Source organism: Molothrus ater, chromosome 23 (assembly GCF_012460135.2).
Source record: "Molothrus ater isolate BHLD 08-10-18 breed brown headed cowbird chromosome 23, BPBGC_Mater_1.1, whole genome shotgun sequence".
Taxonomy (NCBI): Eukaryota; Metazoa; Chordata; class Aves; order Passeriformes; family Icteridae; genus Molothrus; species Molothrus ater.
The window spans coordinates 6,267,187-6,283,770 of record NC_050500.2 but is presented as its reverse complement, the minus strand read 5'-3'; the positions used below and the strand labels follow the sequence as shown (position 1 = coordinate 6,283,770).

Below are 16,584 nucleotides of genomic sequence, written 5' to 3'. Positions count from 1 at the left end.
GAGGGCAGCTCAGCAGGAGCTGGGACCTCAGTGCTCCCCAAAATCCAGCGGGATTGCACCCCTGGGCACGGAGGGCCCAAACCTTCCGGGGCCGGGTGGGTTTTGCAGCTCAGTCCCAGCCCGTTCTGAGCCGCCGCGGATCTCGCCCAGCCCCAAGCTCCGGCAGGGTTTGGGCGGAACCTGCGCTCCCTCCTCTTCCTCCTGCAGCTGCCATCGGCTCCGACGGGCCGTGCTCGGGGACAGCAGGGTTTGGAGCCACCCGGCCCGGCTGGAGCTCAGCGCTTCTCCCTAATTACAGCCTGTCCTGGGAAAGTGGCACATGACAGACGGATCCCGCCTGTCCATCACACCAGGGAGCTTGGGCAGCCTGCTCTGGGGGTGCCTTTGGCTTTGCCCCAAACCCAGACTCTGTCCTTCCCCAGTCCCAGCCACTTTCCCCAATCCCAGGCTCTTTCTTGCCCCAATTCCAGTTTTCCCCCAATCCCAGCCTCTTTTCCCCAACCCCAACCTCTTTCCTTCCCCAGGCCCAGCCCCTTTTCCCCAATCCCCTTTTCCCCCATCCCAGGCTCTTTCTTGCCCCAATTCCAGTTTTCCCCCAATCCCAGCCCCTTTTCCCCAATCCCAGCCTCTTTTCCCCAATCCCAGCTCCTTTTCCCCAATCCCAGCTCCTTTTCCCCAATCCCAGCCCCTTTTCCCCAATCCCAGTCCATCCCAAGCCCCCCGAACGCCCCCAGGAACAGTCGGATCCCTCCGGGGCGTTGCTCCTCGCCCATCCTGCAGCACCACTCTGCCAAGGAAAGTTCGATAATCTCTCTAAGCCGATAATTACAGCTTGTTAATTACAGCTGGTTAATTACCCTGCATGCAGAATTGCAGGCAGGAACCTTTACGAGCCGTGTCAGCCTAATTACCTGAGCCGGGCGAGACATCGAACCAGTTATCAAACCCCGCCGGGCTCGGCAGGGCTTGAGGCTCCTGAAGGGTTTCTTTAGAGTTTCCTTTACGGTTTCTTTAGATTTTTTAGGGTTTCTTTAGGGTTTTTTTTAGATTTCTTTAGGGGTTTTTTTGGCTGAAGCATCCCCCATCCCGTCTGGGAGCCAGGGAAAAAGAGCAGGAGGCAGATTCGGGGGCGGGAAAAAATTCTGGGAAAACCCAGAATTTGGGTTGGTGTGGAGCGTGGAAAACACTCGGAATGCCCAAGCACCCCAAAACTCGCTCCGTCCCTTCCTCTGCCCCAAACCAAGGCGGTTGCACGCAGGGAGGCTCCGGAGCTGCTGATCCCAGAGCGAAGCGTCCTGGAAAAGCAGAAGAGCGAAAAGCCCCAGCCCTGCCCCGGCTCTGCCCCAGCGCCTCCATCCCGAATTCCCGAATTCCCGAATCCCGGGCAGGAGCGGGCAGCGCCCGGCCTGGCACGGGCACCTGTTGGCACCTCCCGAAGGCGAAAGGTCAGCCCGGAGCGCTGCGGGGAACGTTCCCCTCCCACCCCCGGAATTCCGAGCCTGCAGCGCGGAGCCGGAACGACCCCCGGGCACCCGGAGTGAGCAAATCCCCGAGCTCCAGCTCCGGGAAAACCTCGGGAATGGAGAGCGGGGGCCGCTCCCAAGCTCCGGGCTGGCATCTGCTCCCAGCTCCTGGGAATTCGGGCGGGCAGCGCTGTCCCGGCAGAGGGAGGTTCGGGCACAGAAGCTCCCGGTCCGGTCTGGGCGTTAAAAACCCCCGGGAATCCTCGGAGCGCCTCGGGATTCACCGGGAAACCGCGAGACAGATCCAGGGATAAACCGGGATCCCTCCGGCTCCCGGTACAGCCGCGGGACAAATCCACGGGAAAACCGAATTCCAATGAAATGATCCCAAATCCAGTGGAAATTGTCTCGATTAACTCCGATTCCCTGTTTTCCCAGCCCTGAACTTCCCAGCTCCTGGCCCGGATGCTCATCCGGGATATTCTGTAGCACAATCCTGGAAATATTTGGGCTGGAAGGGCTTTAAATCCCATCCCATTCCCCTCTTTCCATGGGGAGATTCCAGGGGGAGGATGATCCCTGAAAAATCCAGGAATATCCATTCCCCAGCCCTTCCCACCCCTCAATTCCAATGGAAATGATCCCAATTCCAATGATAATTATCTCAATTTAGATCAGATTCCCACGTGGAGCTAGCCCTGAACGTCCCAGCTTCTGGCCTGAATATCCATCCAGGATATTCCCCAGCACAATCCCAGAATGATTTGGGCTGGAAGGGCTTTAAATCCCACACCATTCTCTGTTTTTCCATGGGGCAATGGCAGCGTGGGGGATGATCCCTATGAATCCCAGGGACTTCCATTGCCGTGGAGGGAAGCTGGGGCTGGAAAAGGGAAGCCCGAGAGGGATGGAAAGAAGGAACATCCTCCTGAGCTCTGCTGCTGCTCGCTAATTGCTTGTGGCTTCCAGAATCTGGGGCAGCAGTTTTTGCTGGAAAATGAATATTTAGCTGGGTGTTCACAAACGATGCAAACCCCGCGTGGGCGGGAACCGCTCCTGACGCGCTCCGGAGCGGCCCGGGGGGAACAAACCAGCTCCGAGCTCCCTTCCGCAGCCACTGCTCCCAGCTTCCCTTTGAAAATGAGCAGGGAAAAAAAAAAAAAAAAAAAAAAAAAGGAGAGTTCTGCTCTTGCCTCAGGGCTGGGAAAGCGGGAGCACGCAGGGATTTTCCCTAGAGAGCAGAAGGAGAGGGTGAAGTGCACCCCAGGGATGCGGCCAGATCCCAAAATGCCGCAAATCCACGTTGGGGATCCCAGGCTGGGGTCAGGGAGGTGAGGAGGGACCGGGAGCTGGGGACAGCTGGGGGAGCTCCTTGCCCAGGGCTGGGGCCAGCTGCCCTCCCTCCCTGTCCATCTCTGTCCATCTCTCCCTGTCCATCCCTGTCCATCCCTGCCCTCCCACCCTGTCCATCCCTGCCCTCCCACCCTGTCCATCCCTCCCTCCCTGTCCATCTCTGTCCATCCTCCCCTGTCCATCCCCGTCCATCTCTGTCCATCCTCCCCGTCCATCTCTGTCCATCCTCCCCTGTCCATCCCTGTCCATCTCTGTCCATCCTCCCCTGTCCCTCCCTCCCCCGGATCACTTTCAGAGGTCTCACAGGTCCAGCCCAGCCGCCCCCTCGCTCCCATTGCCATCCCAGCCCCGCCAGCCCCGCGAGGAGGAGGAGGGCGGCCGGGCCGGGGGAAGGAGCAGCAGCGGCCGCGAGGGCTCCGCGGGGCAGCTCCCGGGGCCGGTGCCGGTGCCCATGGCCGGGGAGATGCCGGGGGAGCCCCGCACGCTGCGGCTGCAGCACGGGAACCGCATCGAGGCCCTGTGCGTGCTGGGCGGCCACGTCCGCGCCGACGTCTTCGGGTGAGAGGGACCCCAAAACTTCCCTTCCTCCTCCTCCTCCTGCTGCTCCACCTTCCCCCTGCTTTTCCTCCTGCAAATTCCTGCTCCTCGTTTCTCCTCCTGCTTTCCCAAACCCCAGAGCTGCTGGGCAGCCACATCCACACCAATGCCCATGGTGAGAGGGACCCCCACAAAACCTCCTTTCCTCCTCCTCCTCCTCCTCCTCCTCCTCCACCACCTTTCTGCTCACCTTTCAACCCTGTTTTTCCCTCTGAGAATCCCTGCTCCTCATCTTGCCTCCTACAAATCCCTGCTCCTCCTTTTTCCTCCTGCTTTCCAAAACCCCAGAGCTGCTGGGCAGCCACATCCACACCAATGCCCATATGTGAGAGGGACCCCCAAAATTTCCTTTCCTCCTCCACCTTTCTCATTGCTTTTCCCCTTGTTTTTCCCTCTGGGAATCCCTGCTCCTCCTTTTTCCTCCTGCTTTCCCAAACCCCAGAGCTTCTGGGGCAGCCACACTGATGTCCATAGATGAGTGGGACCCCCAAAACTTCCTCTCCCCCTCCACCTTCACCTTCCTCCTCACCTTTCCCTCCTGTTTATCCCTCTGGGAATCCCTGCTTTTTTGTTTTCCCTTCTGCTTTCCCAAACCCACAGCCCCGACACCGTTTTGATGCAATTTGTGGGCAAAACCCTCCCTGGGCTTTGCAGAGCTGCACGAACCCCTGGAAAGCTTTGAGCACCCCTGTATTTACCCCAGCCCAGGGTGGGTCTGACCCGCTGGGCTCAGCAGATCCAGGGGCACCTCAGGGAGGTGAGGAGAGCAGAGAGATGAGCAAGAGCCTGGGGAGGGACTGCAAAGTAAGGGAAGAACATGAAACCTCTTGACCAAAACCTTGGGAAAGTGGGAAATCCCCACAGCGCCAACCCCGCTTCCCTAAAACAAACCCAACACTGAACTTCAGGATAATTGTTCCCCCCAAGGGAAAAAGAAGGTGAAAAGCTCATTCCAGGCTCAATTCTGGTTGCTGCTGCTGTTGCAAATCCCAGCCTCGACAGTCAAGCCAAGCAGTGCAGCTCCAGCTCCCCTGGCACCTCTCCAGGCCAAATCCCTTCCCAGCGGGATCCCCAGATCCAAGAAACCAGGAAACCAAACCAGTTTTTCCATGTGTAATTAAAAGCAATTGAAGGATTTAAGGAACACCCAGGCAGGAGCAAAGGAGCGCTCGGATTTCCTCCCCCCTCGCCAAGGGTGCGGGTTTGGTGGGACCGGCGGCATCCGAGAAACCTGATCAACGCGAGGTCTCGGGTGTCGGGGCAAAGAGCCCAAAAATAATAACCTGGAAAGGCAGGGAAATTCAGGAAAAGGAGAGGGGAAGAGCAAGGGCACATTGGACTGGGAGCAGGGCAGCACTGGCAGCTTTGGGGCTGGATGAAATCCCCCAAAATGAGAGTTTCCCATGGAAGAGCCTCTCGGGGGATGGCCGCGGTGTTTTGAGGAGCTGTTAAACACCATGCTGGAAAATGAACCGGGATTTCTCCATGGAAGTGAGAACCCAGGCTGGTCGGGATTATTACAGATCCTTATCCACAGCGATGGCTGCAAACCCTCACGGGGCTAAGCCGGGCCTAAACCCAGGTAAATTCCAGTTCCCAGGCAGGAGCAGGGCAGGAAGGTGCCGGTGGTGAGCGTGGAGACGCCGGCGTGTCCGGTCTTGGCCGCGCTCAGGGCAGTGGAATGAATCCCGGTGGGAACGCCGCGCTGGCCCTGCACATCCCTGAGAATTCCGGGTGTTTCTGGCAGGGCGGCCCCCGCCGGGGCCGTGGCCTTTGGCGTGAAGCACACGGAAGGGGTCAGCGTGGACGTGCTGTTCCGCGGCCGCGCCGAGCCCGAGGCCGTGTCCAGCACCGGCGCGCGGTGGCCGCTGGAGGAGGGGACGGTGCTGAGGTTCAGCATGAGCCGGGCCAGCTCCGAGGTCAACGACAACAAGGTGAGGAGAGGGATCCCCGGAGCGGGACCTCCATGGAGGGAGAACATCCTGCCCCAATGCAGGGTTTGGGGTTTGCAGGTCACCGTCAGCTTTTACGCAGAGGGAGGGAAGCCCATCAACCAAGCCGGGGTGTTCCTCACTGGCGTCGGTGAGTCCGGAGCTCCGGGAGTCCATCCCTGTCCCCTCATGTCTGGAGGAGGGCAGGGCTGGGGACCGCAAACCCAGATCTGCTGGCTCTGGGGGTTTGGCACCCGATCCCCTCGCCGTGCCTGGGATGAGGCAGCTCTGTCCCCCCAGGGATCTCCCTGGATGTGGACGCGGATCGGGATGGAGTGGTGGAAAGGAACAGCCCCAACAAGGTACCCGGCCTCCCCCATCCACAGAAAATCCATGGGCTTGGTGGGTCCTGAGCCCGCTGAGCCCCAGGGGTGCTTTAGGCAAGCTGGGCCTGGGGACCAGAGGGACACGGGGCCATCCTGCTGGTCAGCTGTGACAAGGAGTTCCCCTTCATCCCGCCCTCCGACTGCGACAGCGAGCAGGTGTTCAACAAGGAAGGTAACGGCTCCCCAAATGCCCTGTCCCCAAAATCCCCATCGCCCCCTCTCTGTGACCTTTCCTGGGAGGGACCCAGCCCAGGACCCAGCCCAGGACCCAGCCCAGGACCCAGCTGCTCCCCACCAGCTGCTGAGCAAGCTTCCCACGTGGGAATTTCGGTGGAATTAACGCCACGCCAACCCACTGGAGCCGGGCAGGGCACGGCAGCCGGTCCGGGGAAGGGCTGAGGTTCCAGGGCTGGCACGGCGCGGGCCGGGGATGCTCCACACAGGTGAGAGGAGTGCGGGGTGAGGCGCGAGGCCGGCAGCCAGGGATCCACCCACCCATTCCTGGAAAACCCAACCCACGCGGAGCCGGGCCCGGCGGCGCTCCGAGGTCACGGCCCAGCCGTGCCAGGGAGGGCAGGGAGAAGGGATGGGAAAAGGGCATCTGGGTCACAGCCCACGAGGCACCAGCTCTGGTTTGCCAGGGTGCCTGGGCTGGTGTCTCGGGAAGGAGATCCAAACCCCAGAGGGAACATGGAGACCCCCACCCGATTTGCTTCGTTTCCCCCCAGATTTGCTGGACATGGCTCAGATGGTGCTGAGGACAGAGGGGCCCCAGCGCCTCCCCCGGGGCTATGAAATCGTCCTCTCCATTTCTGTCAGTGACGCCGACAAAGTTGGGGTCTTCCATGTGCAGAGTAAGGCCTTCCTCGCCTCCTGCTCTGCCTCTTCCTCTTCCTCCTCTGCCCTTCCTCTCCCCCTTTCTCCTTTTCCTCTTTTTCCTCTTCCTCCTTCTCCTCTTCCCCTTCTTTCTCTCCCCCTTCCTTTTCTGCCCCTTCTTCCTCTGCCCCATCTTCCTTTTCTCCTTTTCTCCTTTTCTCCTTTTCTCCTTTTCTCCTTTTCTCCTTTTCTCCTTTTCTCCTTTTCTCCTTTTCTCCTTTTCTCCTTTTCTCCTTTTCTCCTTTTCTCCTTTTCTCCCTTTCTCCTTTTCTCCTTTTCTCCTTTTCCCCTTCTTCCTCTTCTTCCTCTTCCCCTCTTCCCCTTCCTTCCTTTCCTCCTCTTCCTTTTCCTCCTTTTCCCCTGCTTTGTCTCCCCTTTCCTCCTCTTCTTTGATGATTTTGAGGTCCCCACAAGCCCTTTCCTTCCCATCTCTGACCTTGTCCTCTCCACGCTCCTCAGACCACGTCCCCAGTACCTCTTCCCCTTCTTTCCCCCATTTTCCCCACATTTTTCCCTCTTTTCATCCTGTGGAAAACTCTGGGGATGGACAAGCAGAGGGAGGGGGACACAAAGGCACACAGCAAAGGGGTGGCAGCAAGCAGCCCAGTGTGGGTTTAAGAAAAGGAGGATTTAAACATAAATAACATTTGTTTGGCTCCCCGAGACCTGAAATCCTGAGCTGTGGGAGCTGGGAAGTGAAAATGGTGAAAGAGAAGCTGCTTTTGGCTCATTTCCCTCCCACTGGGTGAGTTCAGCTCCATCTCCCAGCTCCCAGGAGAGCCCGGGGACGTGAGGCCGTCCCTGCCCAGGCAGCTCCAGCTGCTGGCTCTGTTTTGGGGTAAAAAGAGGGAGAATAAATCTCAGGAAGTGCTGGGAAACAGAGCCCACTGCTGCAAACTTCACATGGTTTCTTTCTTTTTTTCTCTGTTTTTAAATTATTTCTCTTTTTGGTTCCTGCCTCCTCAGTGTTTCTTACTCCTGGTGGGTTAAACAAAGAGGGGGTAAAGAGATAAATTGGGATGGTTTTTCAGAAAATGGAATAATTTCCATTAAAAATAAGGATAGATAAACAAAGTGTGATGTTTTCGGAAAATGGAATCATTCCCATTGCCAGCAGGGCTGGGGTGTTGAAGTGGGGGTCTCCCAGCTGCTTTACCCATGCTGGCAGCACACTCCAGAGCACACCCCTCCTCATTCCTCACTGTGGCACCGGGATTTATTTTCTGGGAATGAAATCCCTCACCCAGCCAGGAATGTGCCATTGTGGAGCTCAGGCTCGTCCCTCCATGGAGGGAGAGTTTGGGGCACTGTCCTCCTGTGGAGGAGCAGAAACTCCATGAGAACCCTTCCCAAGGCTGCTCCACCCAAGGAAAGGCTGAGACATTTTCCCTCATCCCTCCTGTCCATGACAAAATTCCAAGCCCCTCAACTCCTGCTTCAAGGTGCCTCTCACAGCTGGATCTCCTCTGAGATCTGAGGGATCTGATCCCAGCCATCCCCCAGAAATGCACCCCAAAAATGCACAGGGAGCCTCAGGGAAAGCTGTGCTCCCTCTACCCCAGTGTCTCCAGACTGGGTTTAAAAAGGGAATTTCTGAGGGGAAGCAGAAAAAAGCTCACTTTTCCTGGCCTGTATATTTGGGTTATCCCCATGGAAACCCAGCCCTGTCTCCTCGGGCACAGCAGGAGTGTTGGAGTTCCTTGCCTGAGGAAACAAACAGGCAGGAATCCCGAGGAAAGAGGCAGGAATCCCAAGGAAACAAAAAGGCGGGAATCCTGAAGAAAGAGGCAGGAATCCTGAGGAAACAGGCGGGAATCCCGAGGAAAGAAGCGGGAATCCTCAGGAAAGAGGCAGGAATCCCGAGGAAACAAAGAGGTAGGAATCCCAAGCAAAGAGGCTTGAATCCCAAAGAAACAGGCAGGAATCCTGAGGAAACAGGCAGGAATCCCTAGGAAAGAGGCAGGAATCCCAAGGAAATAAGCTGGAATCCCGAGAAAACAAACAGGCGGAATCCTGAGGAAAGAGGCTTGAATCCCAAGGAAAGAGGTGGGAATCCTGAGGAAAGAGGCAGGAATCCCGAGGAAACAGGCGGGAATCCCCAGGAAACAGGCGGGAATCCCGATAAACCTGCGGCTTTCCTGTTTTCCCGCAGATCCCTTCTTCGGGCAGCGCTACGTGCAGGTGCTGGGCCGCAGGAAGCTGTTCCACGCCGTGCCCTACCCCGGCGGGGCCGCCGAGCTCCACTTCTTCGTGGAGGGGCTGCGCTTCCCCGACGAGACCTTCTCGGGGCTGGTGTCCATCCACCTCAGCCTCCTGGAGCCACTGACCGAGGTCAGGAACTCCGGGAACTCCTGGGAATGGGGCAGAGGGGAGGCTGCACCCAGCAGATTGGGATAGTGCCAGAACGGAGGGTGATCCCATTAACCGATCCCAAAAATGGCCCCAGGGGAGGGTGTTTGGGGGGAATGGTGTGGGGAATGTCCCTGATTTCTGCTTGGCTCCCTCAGGGCATCCCTCACTCGCCGATCTTCACGGACACCGTGGTGTTCCGGGTGGCACCGTGGATCATGACCCCCAACACCCTGGCCCCAGTGAACCTCTTGGTGTTCAGGTACAGGCGGTGCTTCCCCAGCCCCACCAGCCCTGGGGATGGGCTGGGAACGGGGAATTTCCATCCTTTCCATCCTTTCCATCCTTTCCATCCTTTCCATCCTTTCCATCCTTTCCATCCTTTCCATCCTTTCCATCCTTTCCATCCTTTCCTCCAGCATGAAGGACAACTACCTGTTCACCAAGGAGATCCAGAGCCTGGTGGCCAAGGCCGGCTGCAAGCTGAAGGTTTGCTTCGGCTACATCAACCGCGGGGACCGCTGGATGCAGGTAGGGGGGCTCCAAAAACCGGGAAAACCCTTCCCTGCTGGTGCCCCAGGTGGGATTTCCTCTCTTCCCCAGGATGAGATCGAGCTGGGCTACACCCAGGCTCCCCACAAGAGCTTCCCAGTGGTGCTGGACTCCCCTCGGGAGAGAGGGATGGAGCAACTCCCCATCAAGGAGCTGCTGGTGAGGGAAGGTTCCCTGTGTTCCTGGCATTCCCTGAGGAGCAGCTCCCAGGGGTCATGCCCAGCCCACGTTCCCATTTCCCAAATCCTCCTTGCCCTCGGCTCCGTGTATGGAATTGCCTGGAAAATGAGAGCAGAGCAGCTCCACATGGAGATTCCCTCCCACCCAGCCCCAGCCTCACCCCCTCATTCCTCCCCCAGCCTCACCCAATCCCAGCCCTCCGGGAAACCTCTGACCCAGGGGGAAAGGAGGAGCTGGCACCCCTGGGAGTGAAAGGCTCCAGCCGAGCTCTGGGATGGGATTTCTGCCCCTCGAGCATCCCAGGACAGGCTGCTCTTTCCTTTCCTCTCAGTGCCTGGTAATACCTGGCACCTTCCAAGCAGGAGAGGGAAGGGAAGCAGGAGAGGGTCAGTTTACTTCTTCGGAGGAGAAGGGGATGCAGCCAGCGCCAAGAACATCCCTGTGGGCTCCTTGGCTGAGGAAAAGGGCCAGGGCAAGTCTGGGATGGGGCGTTTGGGGAGAGCCCAGCATGGAAAAAAGCTGGATTGGGTGATCCCTTGGAGATACCACACTGGGGAAGGGCAGAACACCCCAGGCAGCCACGGAGTCACTGTCCCCAACTCCCGGATGGGTGCTGGAGCAGCCTCAGCCCTGGCAGGAACAGGAGACAAGGACAAATCCCAGCTTTTGTCCCTTTGGAGAAGGCTGGGGGCTTTGGGGAACGCTGAAATCCATCGTTTCTCATGCCTGGCATGGGAACATCCAGTCCTGGATTCATCCAGCGAATCCGCCAAGCAGACGTGGGGATCTGCCCTCTTTAGGAATTGCTCTGCCTCATATTTAGGGCAGCAATTTCAGCCTTGGGAGCTGCTAACACATTATCCTCCAATTTCTGCTTTGAAGCCTGCCCTAATCCCCAGCCCGACCTTTCCAATCTCATTTTCCAGCTAGGAATACTTAGCCCAACGCCATGGGCACGGGTCAAGCCCTGAGCCCCTGGAAGCCCATGCCAGGGAAAAAGGAGACGGGAGGGAATTATCCCCTCAAAATCAGTGTGGAACTGATAGGACTTGGATGTGACCCGCAAACCTGGGATGAACCAGAGCCCTGACAGTTGAAACCAGGCGGGCTCCGTGGTTTTATTAAACTGAAATTAGTCAGGAGCAGGTGGTTGGTGCTCAGGCTCTCCCTTAGAACCCAGAGAAAAAGGGATCTGATCCCGGCCATCCCCCAAAATGCACCCCAAAACCACACAGGGAGCCTCAAGGAAAGCTGTGCTCCCTCTGCCCCAGTGTCTCCAAACACCCTGGGTTTAAAATGGGAATTTCTGAGCGGAAGCACCCCCAGCTCTCCCTGCTCACTTTTCCTGACCTGTATATTTGGGTTATCCCCATGGAAACCCAGCCCTGATAAGTGACTGGGATTTAACTCAAACCTCACGGACACCTGATCTCACCCCAGGGGCTGCTGTGCACTCCGGGCCTGTGTCGACTCCAACTGGAGAGCGGGCAAAGTTGGATTTTGGTCCCATCCCTGCAGGCTTTGCCCTGTTTTTAACACTCCCTCGGGCTTTGGCACACAGAGCCCAGTGCTAATTACCCCTGCACACACAGCTCCTCCAATCCCAGATACGGTAAATCCTGGAAATCAGGCCTTAAGTGGGATTTAAGTGCCGTGCAGCCCTCGGGGTGGCTCTTAGCCCAGGGAAGAGTCACCCTCAGGGGCTGGAGTTCACCTCCCTCCCAGAGCCAGCCAGGAACTTGGCTCAGGGCTGCTTGATTAGCTTAATGTGGACACTTAAACCTTAGCTTAATGTGAACATTTAAACCTTGGCTAGAGAGAACAGAGAAGATCTGGCCTGGCTTAATGTAGACACTTAAAACTTGGCTGGGGAGAACAGAGGAGATCTGGTCCTGCTCAATGTGGACAATTAAACCTTGGCTTAATGTGGACATTTAAACCTTGGCTGTGAGAGAACAGAGGAGATCTGGTCCTGCTTAATGTGGACATTTAAACCTTGGTTTAATGTAGACATTTAAACCTTGGCTGTTAGAGAACCGAGGAGATCTGGTCTTGCTTAATGGGGACACTGCAACCTTGGCTGTAGGATGAGAGGAGATCTGGCCCTGGCTCCAGGCCTGTGCTCTGCTCCTGGGTTGTCCCAATTATTCCTGCAGCTCCATTATCCCGAGAGCTTTCTCCTGTCCCCTTTCCTGTCCCCTTTCCTGTCCCCTCGCCATCGCTGTCCTCGCCCACCCCACAGGAGGATCACACCACGGGAGCAGTGGGGACTCAGGGCATTTCCTTTTTCCCAGGGCCCCAGTTTCGGCTATGTGCACAAGGAGCCCCTCTTCGAGGCCGTGGCCAGCCTGGACTCCTTTGGGAACGTGGAGGTCAGCCCGCCCGTGTCCGTGGCTGGCAAGGAGTATCCCTTGGGAAGGATCCTCATCGGCAGCAGCTTCCCCGCGTAAGAGAGGGGGAAACGCAGATTTGGGAAAAACATGGATTTGGGAGCAGAGCCTCAACAAGAGCTCTGAAACACCACCAAAATTGAGGCAATGGGTCAATCAGACACTGCCTGAGCAGGGTGGGGGCTCCCAGCTCCTCCACCTCAGAGGCAATTTATATCCAGGCAGATGTTGATGGGACTGTCCCCCCAGTCCGAGTTTCCAGGCAGATATTTATGGGAATACCCCTCAATCCAAGAATCCAGGCAGATGTTGATGGGAATGTCCCCTCAGTCTGAGTGTCCAGGCAGATGTTGATGGGAATGTCCCCTCAGTCTGAGTGTCCAGGCAGATGTTGATGGGAATTCTCCCCCAGATCCGCGGGCCGCAGGAAGACCAGGCTGGTGCGGGATTTCCTCTACGCCCAGTGCGTCCAGGCCCCCGTGGAGCTCTACTCTGACTGGCTGGCTGTGGGCAATGTCAACGAGTTTGTCAACTTTGTCCCCACCTCTGACAAAAAGGTACCCCCAGACCCCCCGTGCTGCCCCAGGGTTCCTCCTTTGCGACACCGATCCCACTGGGAAAACCCCAGAACTCCTTCCTTTGGCACCCCCAGCCAGTGTTTGCTTGGGTTTCGTTCCCCACCCCAAAATGAGGGATCTGAGCATAAAAAAACGGGATTTGCTGGGCTATTAATGAATGCAAATAGAAGGGAAAAGATGCCTGCAAAGGTATCCAAGAAATTCCACCCTTAAGATTTCCGGGGGTTTGCAGCGGCTCAGCATCTCCCAGAGGTTTTCAGAACTTTTCTCTTCCCTCTCTTATGGCTTTTCCTGCTTCTGACATGGATCTTTCCCTCAGGGAAACCGAGCCTTGACCAGGATGGTACCAAAAACCAAAAGGAATATTTATATCCCACATGTTTTCAGAACACTTCTCTTCCCTCTATCATGGTTTTCTCTGCTTCTGATGTGGATTTTTCCCTCAGGGAAACCAAGCCTTGACCAGGAGGGCTCAAAAAAAAGGAATATTTATGCCCACATGTTCGCAGATCATTTCTCTTCACTCTATCATGGCTTTGGCTGCCTCTCACATAAATTTTTCCCTCAGGGAAATCGAGCCTTGACCTGGGTGGTTCAAAAAAGGAATATTTAGGCCCACAAACCCTCCCCGGGTTAAACGAGGCACTAGATAACAGCAAAGACTCCCAATTTTAAGAGTTTCAGCTTGAGTTTTGCAGAAGTGATTCCTGGGGCACTGCAGGGCTGCAGCTGACCCTGCCGTGTTCCCGCAGCGATTCCGGATGCTGCTGGCCAGCCCGGCCGCCTGCTACCGGCTCTTCCGCGAGAAGCAGAAGGAGGGACAGGGAGAAGCCACCATGTTCAAAGGCAAGGCGACAGCACTCGGTGGCACAGCCGGGGCCACGCGGGGACATTTCCCCGCTGGGTGTCCTTCAGCAGGATGCCTGCCCGCCGCCCCCAGCCTCCTCCAGCCCTATTTCGGGAAAGCGAGTGGGATGGGAGGGATAAGGGCCTCCGCGTAGAGGGGATGTTTGCTGCCAGGGATGGAGCCTCTGGAAATGCCAGCAGAGCTCCAGCACGGAGCGGGACAACTGGCAGCTCTTGTGTGCCCCCAGATTAGCAGCATTGTGATTTTGATCCCTGACGGGGTTGGGAGAAGGTCTCCGTATCTCCAAGGATATGGAGCTCCAGCACAGAGCAGGACAACTGGCAGCTCTCCTGTCCAGATTAGAAATGGATTTTTTCCATTTCATTGTGGTTTTGACCCCTGATGAGGTTGGGAGAAGGTCTCCATATCTCCAAGGACATGGAGCTCCAGCATGGAGCAGGACAGCTGGCAGCTCTCATGTCGCCCTAGATTAGAACGGTGTTTTTTCCCTTTCATTGTGGTTTTGATCCATGACAGTGTTGGGAGAAGGTCTCTGTATCTCCAAGGGTTCCTCTGGTGGGAGCCTGGCTGTCCCCAGAGCAGGGGTGACCCCATGGGAGGGGGACGCTCTGGAGAAATCCAGCAGATTCCCCTGGGCAGGAGGATGAATGACAGGACATGTCCAATGCTCTTTCCAATGGGCAGAGATTTCCTTCTGTCAGCTTCCCAAGCTTTCACCCCAGCCTCAGGAAATTGGGATTTGGGGCTTTTTGGGCTTTCTCTGTCTCTTTACCTCACCTCAAGCCAGGCTCCTGCCAGCGCTGCTTCATTTTGAGGGCGTTTTGCGTGTTTAGGGTACTTGGGGACAGACACCAAGCGCATGACCATAAACAAGGTGCTGTCCAATGATGTCCTGGCGCAGCAGAACCAGTACGTGCAGGTAATCCCCACACTCCGGGTCACAGCCCCCATTTCTGGCAGGGACTGCCCTGGTGTGGCACAAACCCCACTGGGAGTGGTGGAATTTGGGCCCCTCTCTGCTCTGCTCCGTCCCCTGCAGCGCTGCATCGACTGGAACAGGGATATCCTCAAGAAGGAGCTGGGCTTGCTGGAGGAGGACATCATCGACCTGCCGGCCCTCTTCAAGCTGGACAAGCAGGGAAAAGCTGTTCCCTACTTCCCCAACACGGTAAGGGCGGGGGGGTCCTGCCCTTGGCTCCTCCCCAAAAAACAGCTCCGTCAGCCAGGACGAGTCCCCAAAGTTCTCCTGAAAAAGAAAAATCAGCTGTCTAGAAAAGGGAAATATCTCCAGGATAAACACGGGTCTAACACAGCTCGGTGGTTTTGGGGTTTTGAGGCAAAATCCTTTCAAAACAGTGAAACTGCAAGCTGAGAGGCGCGTTTTCCCCAAAGTTTTCCCAAAAAACCCCCCCAGCTGTCTAGCAAAAGCAAATATATCCAGGCAGGCACGGATAAACATAGGTCTAACACAGCTTAGTGGCTTTGTGATGCTTGCAGTGGGGTTTTTTTAAAAAGTGGTGAAATTGCAAGGGGTGAGGCATGTTTTAATGATAAAAAAGGGAGAATTCTATTGGATTTGGAATCCTGAGGGAGGGCAGCTGCAAAAAGTGGTACTGAGGAGGGTGATCAGTGTCTTTCCTTTGGCTTCATCCGTCCCAACACTGCTGGTGTCAGCCTGCAGGTCACCATGATCATGCTGGCCAGGGACCTGGGCATCCCCAAGCCCTTCAGTGTCACCCATTCTGATACCAATGTGCCCTTGGTGTCACCTGCAGGTCACCATGATCGTGCTGGGCAGGGACCTGGGCATCCCCAAGCCCTTCAGTGTCACCCATTCTAATGCTGCTGTCCCCTGGTGTCACCCCATAGGTCACCATGATTGACCTGGGCATCCCCAAGCATTTCAGTGTCACCCATTCCAATACCAATGTGCCCTTGGTGTCACCTGCAGGTCACCATGATCGTGCTGGGCAGGGACCTGGGCATCCCCAAGCCATTTGGGCCGGTGGCGGGCGGCGAGTGCTGCCTGGAGCGGCGGATCCGAGCGCTGCTGGAGCCGCTGGGGCTGTGCTGCCGCTTCCTGGAGGACGTGTCCTCGTACCACGGCAGCCTGGGCGAGGTGCACTGCGGCACCAACGTCCAGCGCCGGCCCTTCGCCTTCCAGTGGTGGCACTTCGCGCCGTAGCCAGGCCTCTTCTTCATCTTCTTCCTCCTCTTCCTCCTCCTTCTCCCTCCACCTTTGCCCCCAGTGTGTGTTGCTTGCGATTCCCTTAATAAATGAATTTGCTGTGAGGAAAAAGTTGGGGAATTAAATAACTGAATAACTAATAATTAATTATTAATTAATAATTCCGTTGGGAATCACTGGGAGGGAAAGAGAGGGCGTGCTCAAAGAGGTGGGGGAGTTACCAAAATCCTGCAAAATTGTCTCTACCACTGTTTTTGTGGTGTTGGCAAGTCAGGCATTTTATTTAAACTCAGCCAGGGTTTGTGTGTGGCTGACAGAGCTCCAGCCTCCACACCAATACAAAATGTTTTCATTTATCTACACATCTTTAACAAAGAAATCAGTGGTCATAGGTTCTAATAACGCTCTTCATTCTGTCCACTATTGGTTATTGATTTCTCACTCTTCATGTTAAGCTGGGCCACATTCTTCAGTTCTTTTATCATCCTTTTCTTGTCTGGGAATCCTCAGATTTTCAGGCTTCAATCTCCTCTGTACCTTCTTCTTGTTCCAGTGTCCTTAAAGGTCCATAAATTTGAGATCCCAGATGCCCAGTCTTCAAATCCCTTTGGCTTAATTGAAGCTTGTCGGGGTTAGCTTTAACAAACTCAAGATTTCAGTGATTTAATGATCAGAACAGAAGTATGAGCCTGTGAAGTTAACTTGTGCTGGCTAAAAGTGAGGACTGCTTACAAGTAATCATAACAATTAATTAAAAACTAATTAGGAAAGTTACATCATTCCCAAGGGGGGCATTTTTTTGGCAGGGGCTGCCCAGGGAGTTTTGGAGTGCCCATCCCTGGAGGTGTCCAAGGAGGGCCTGGGTGTGGCACT

The 16,584-nt window shown here is 56.1% G+C and overlaps 1 protein-coding gene across 1 annotated transcript; it reads left to right on the top strand.

The window, feature by feature from the left end:
* The first annotated feature begins 3,026 nt into the window (after nt 1–3,026).
* LOC118694907 (protein-arginine deiminase type-2-like) lies at nt 3,027–15,819 on the top strand. The gene is made up of 16 exons (XM_036396226.2): nt 3,027–3,374; nt 5,161–5,347; nt 5,426–5,495; nt 5,645–5,706; nt 5,785–5,902; nt 6,459–6,584; nt 8,759–8,937; nt 9,114–9,217; nt 9,375–9,486; nt 9,559–9,666; nt 11,982–12,133; nt 12,490–12,634; nt 13,408–13,501; nt 14,357–14,442; nt 14,563–14,691; nt 15,475–15,819. The coding sequence occupies exons 1-16, from the start codon at nt 3,268–3,270 to the stop codon at nt 15,706–15,708; spliced, it is 2,013 nt and encodes a 670-aa protein (XP_036252119.1). The 5' UTR covers nt 3,027–3,267; the 3' UTR covers nt 15,709–15,819.
* Nucleotides 15,820–16,584: the final 765 nt, after the last annotated feature.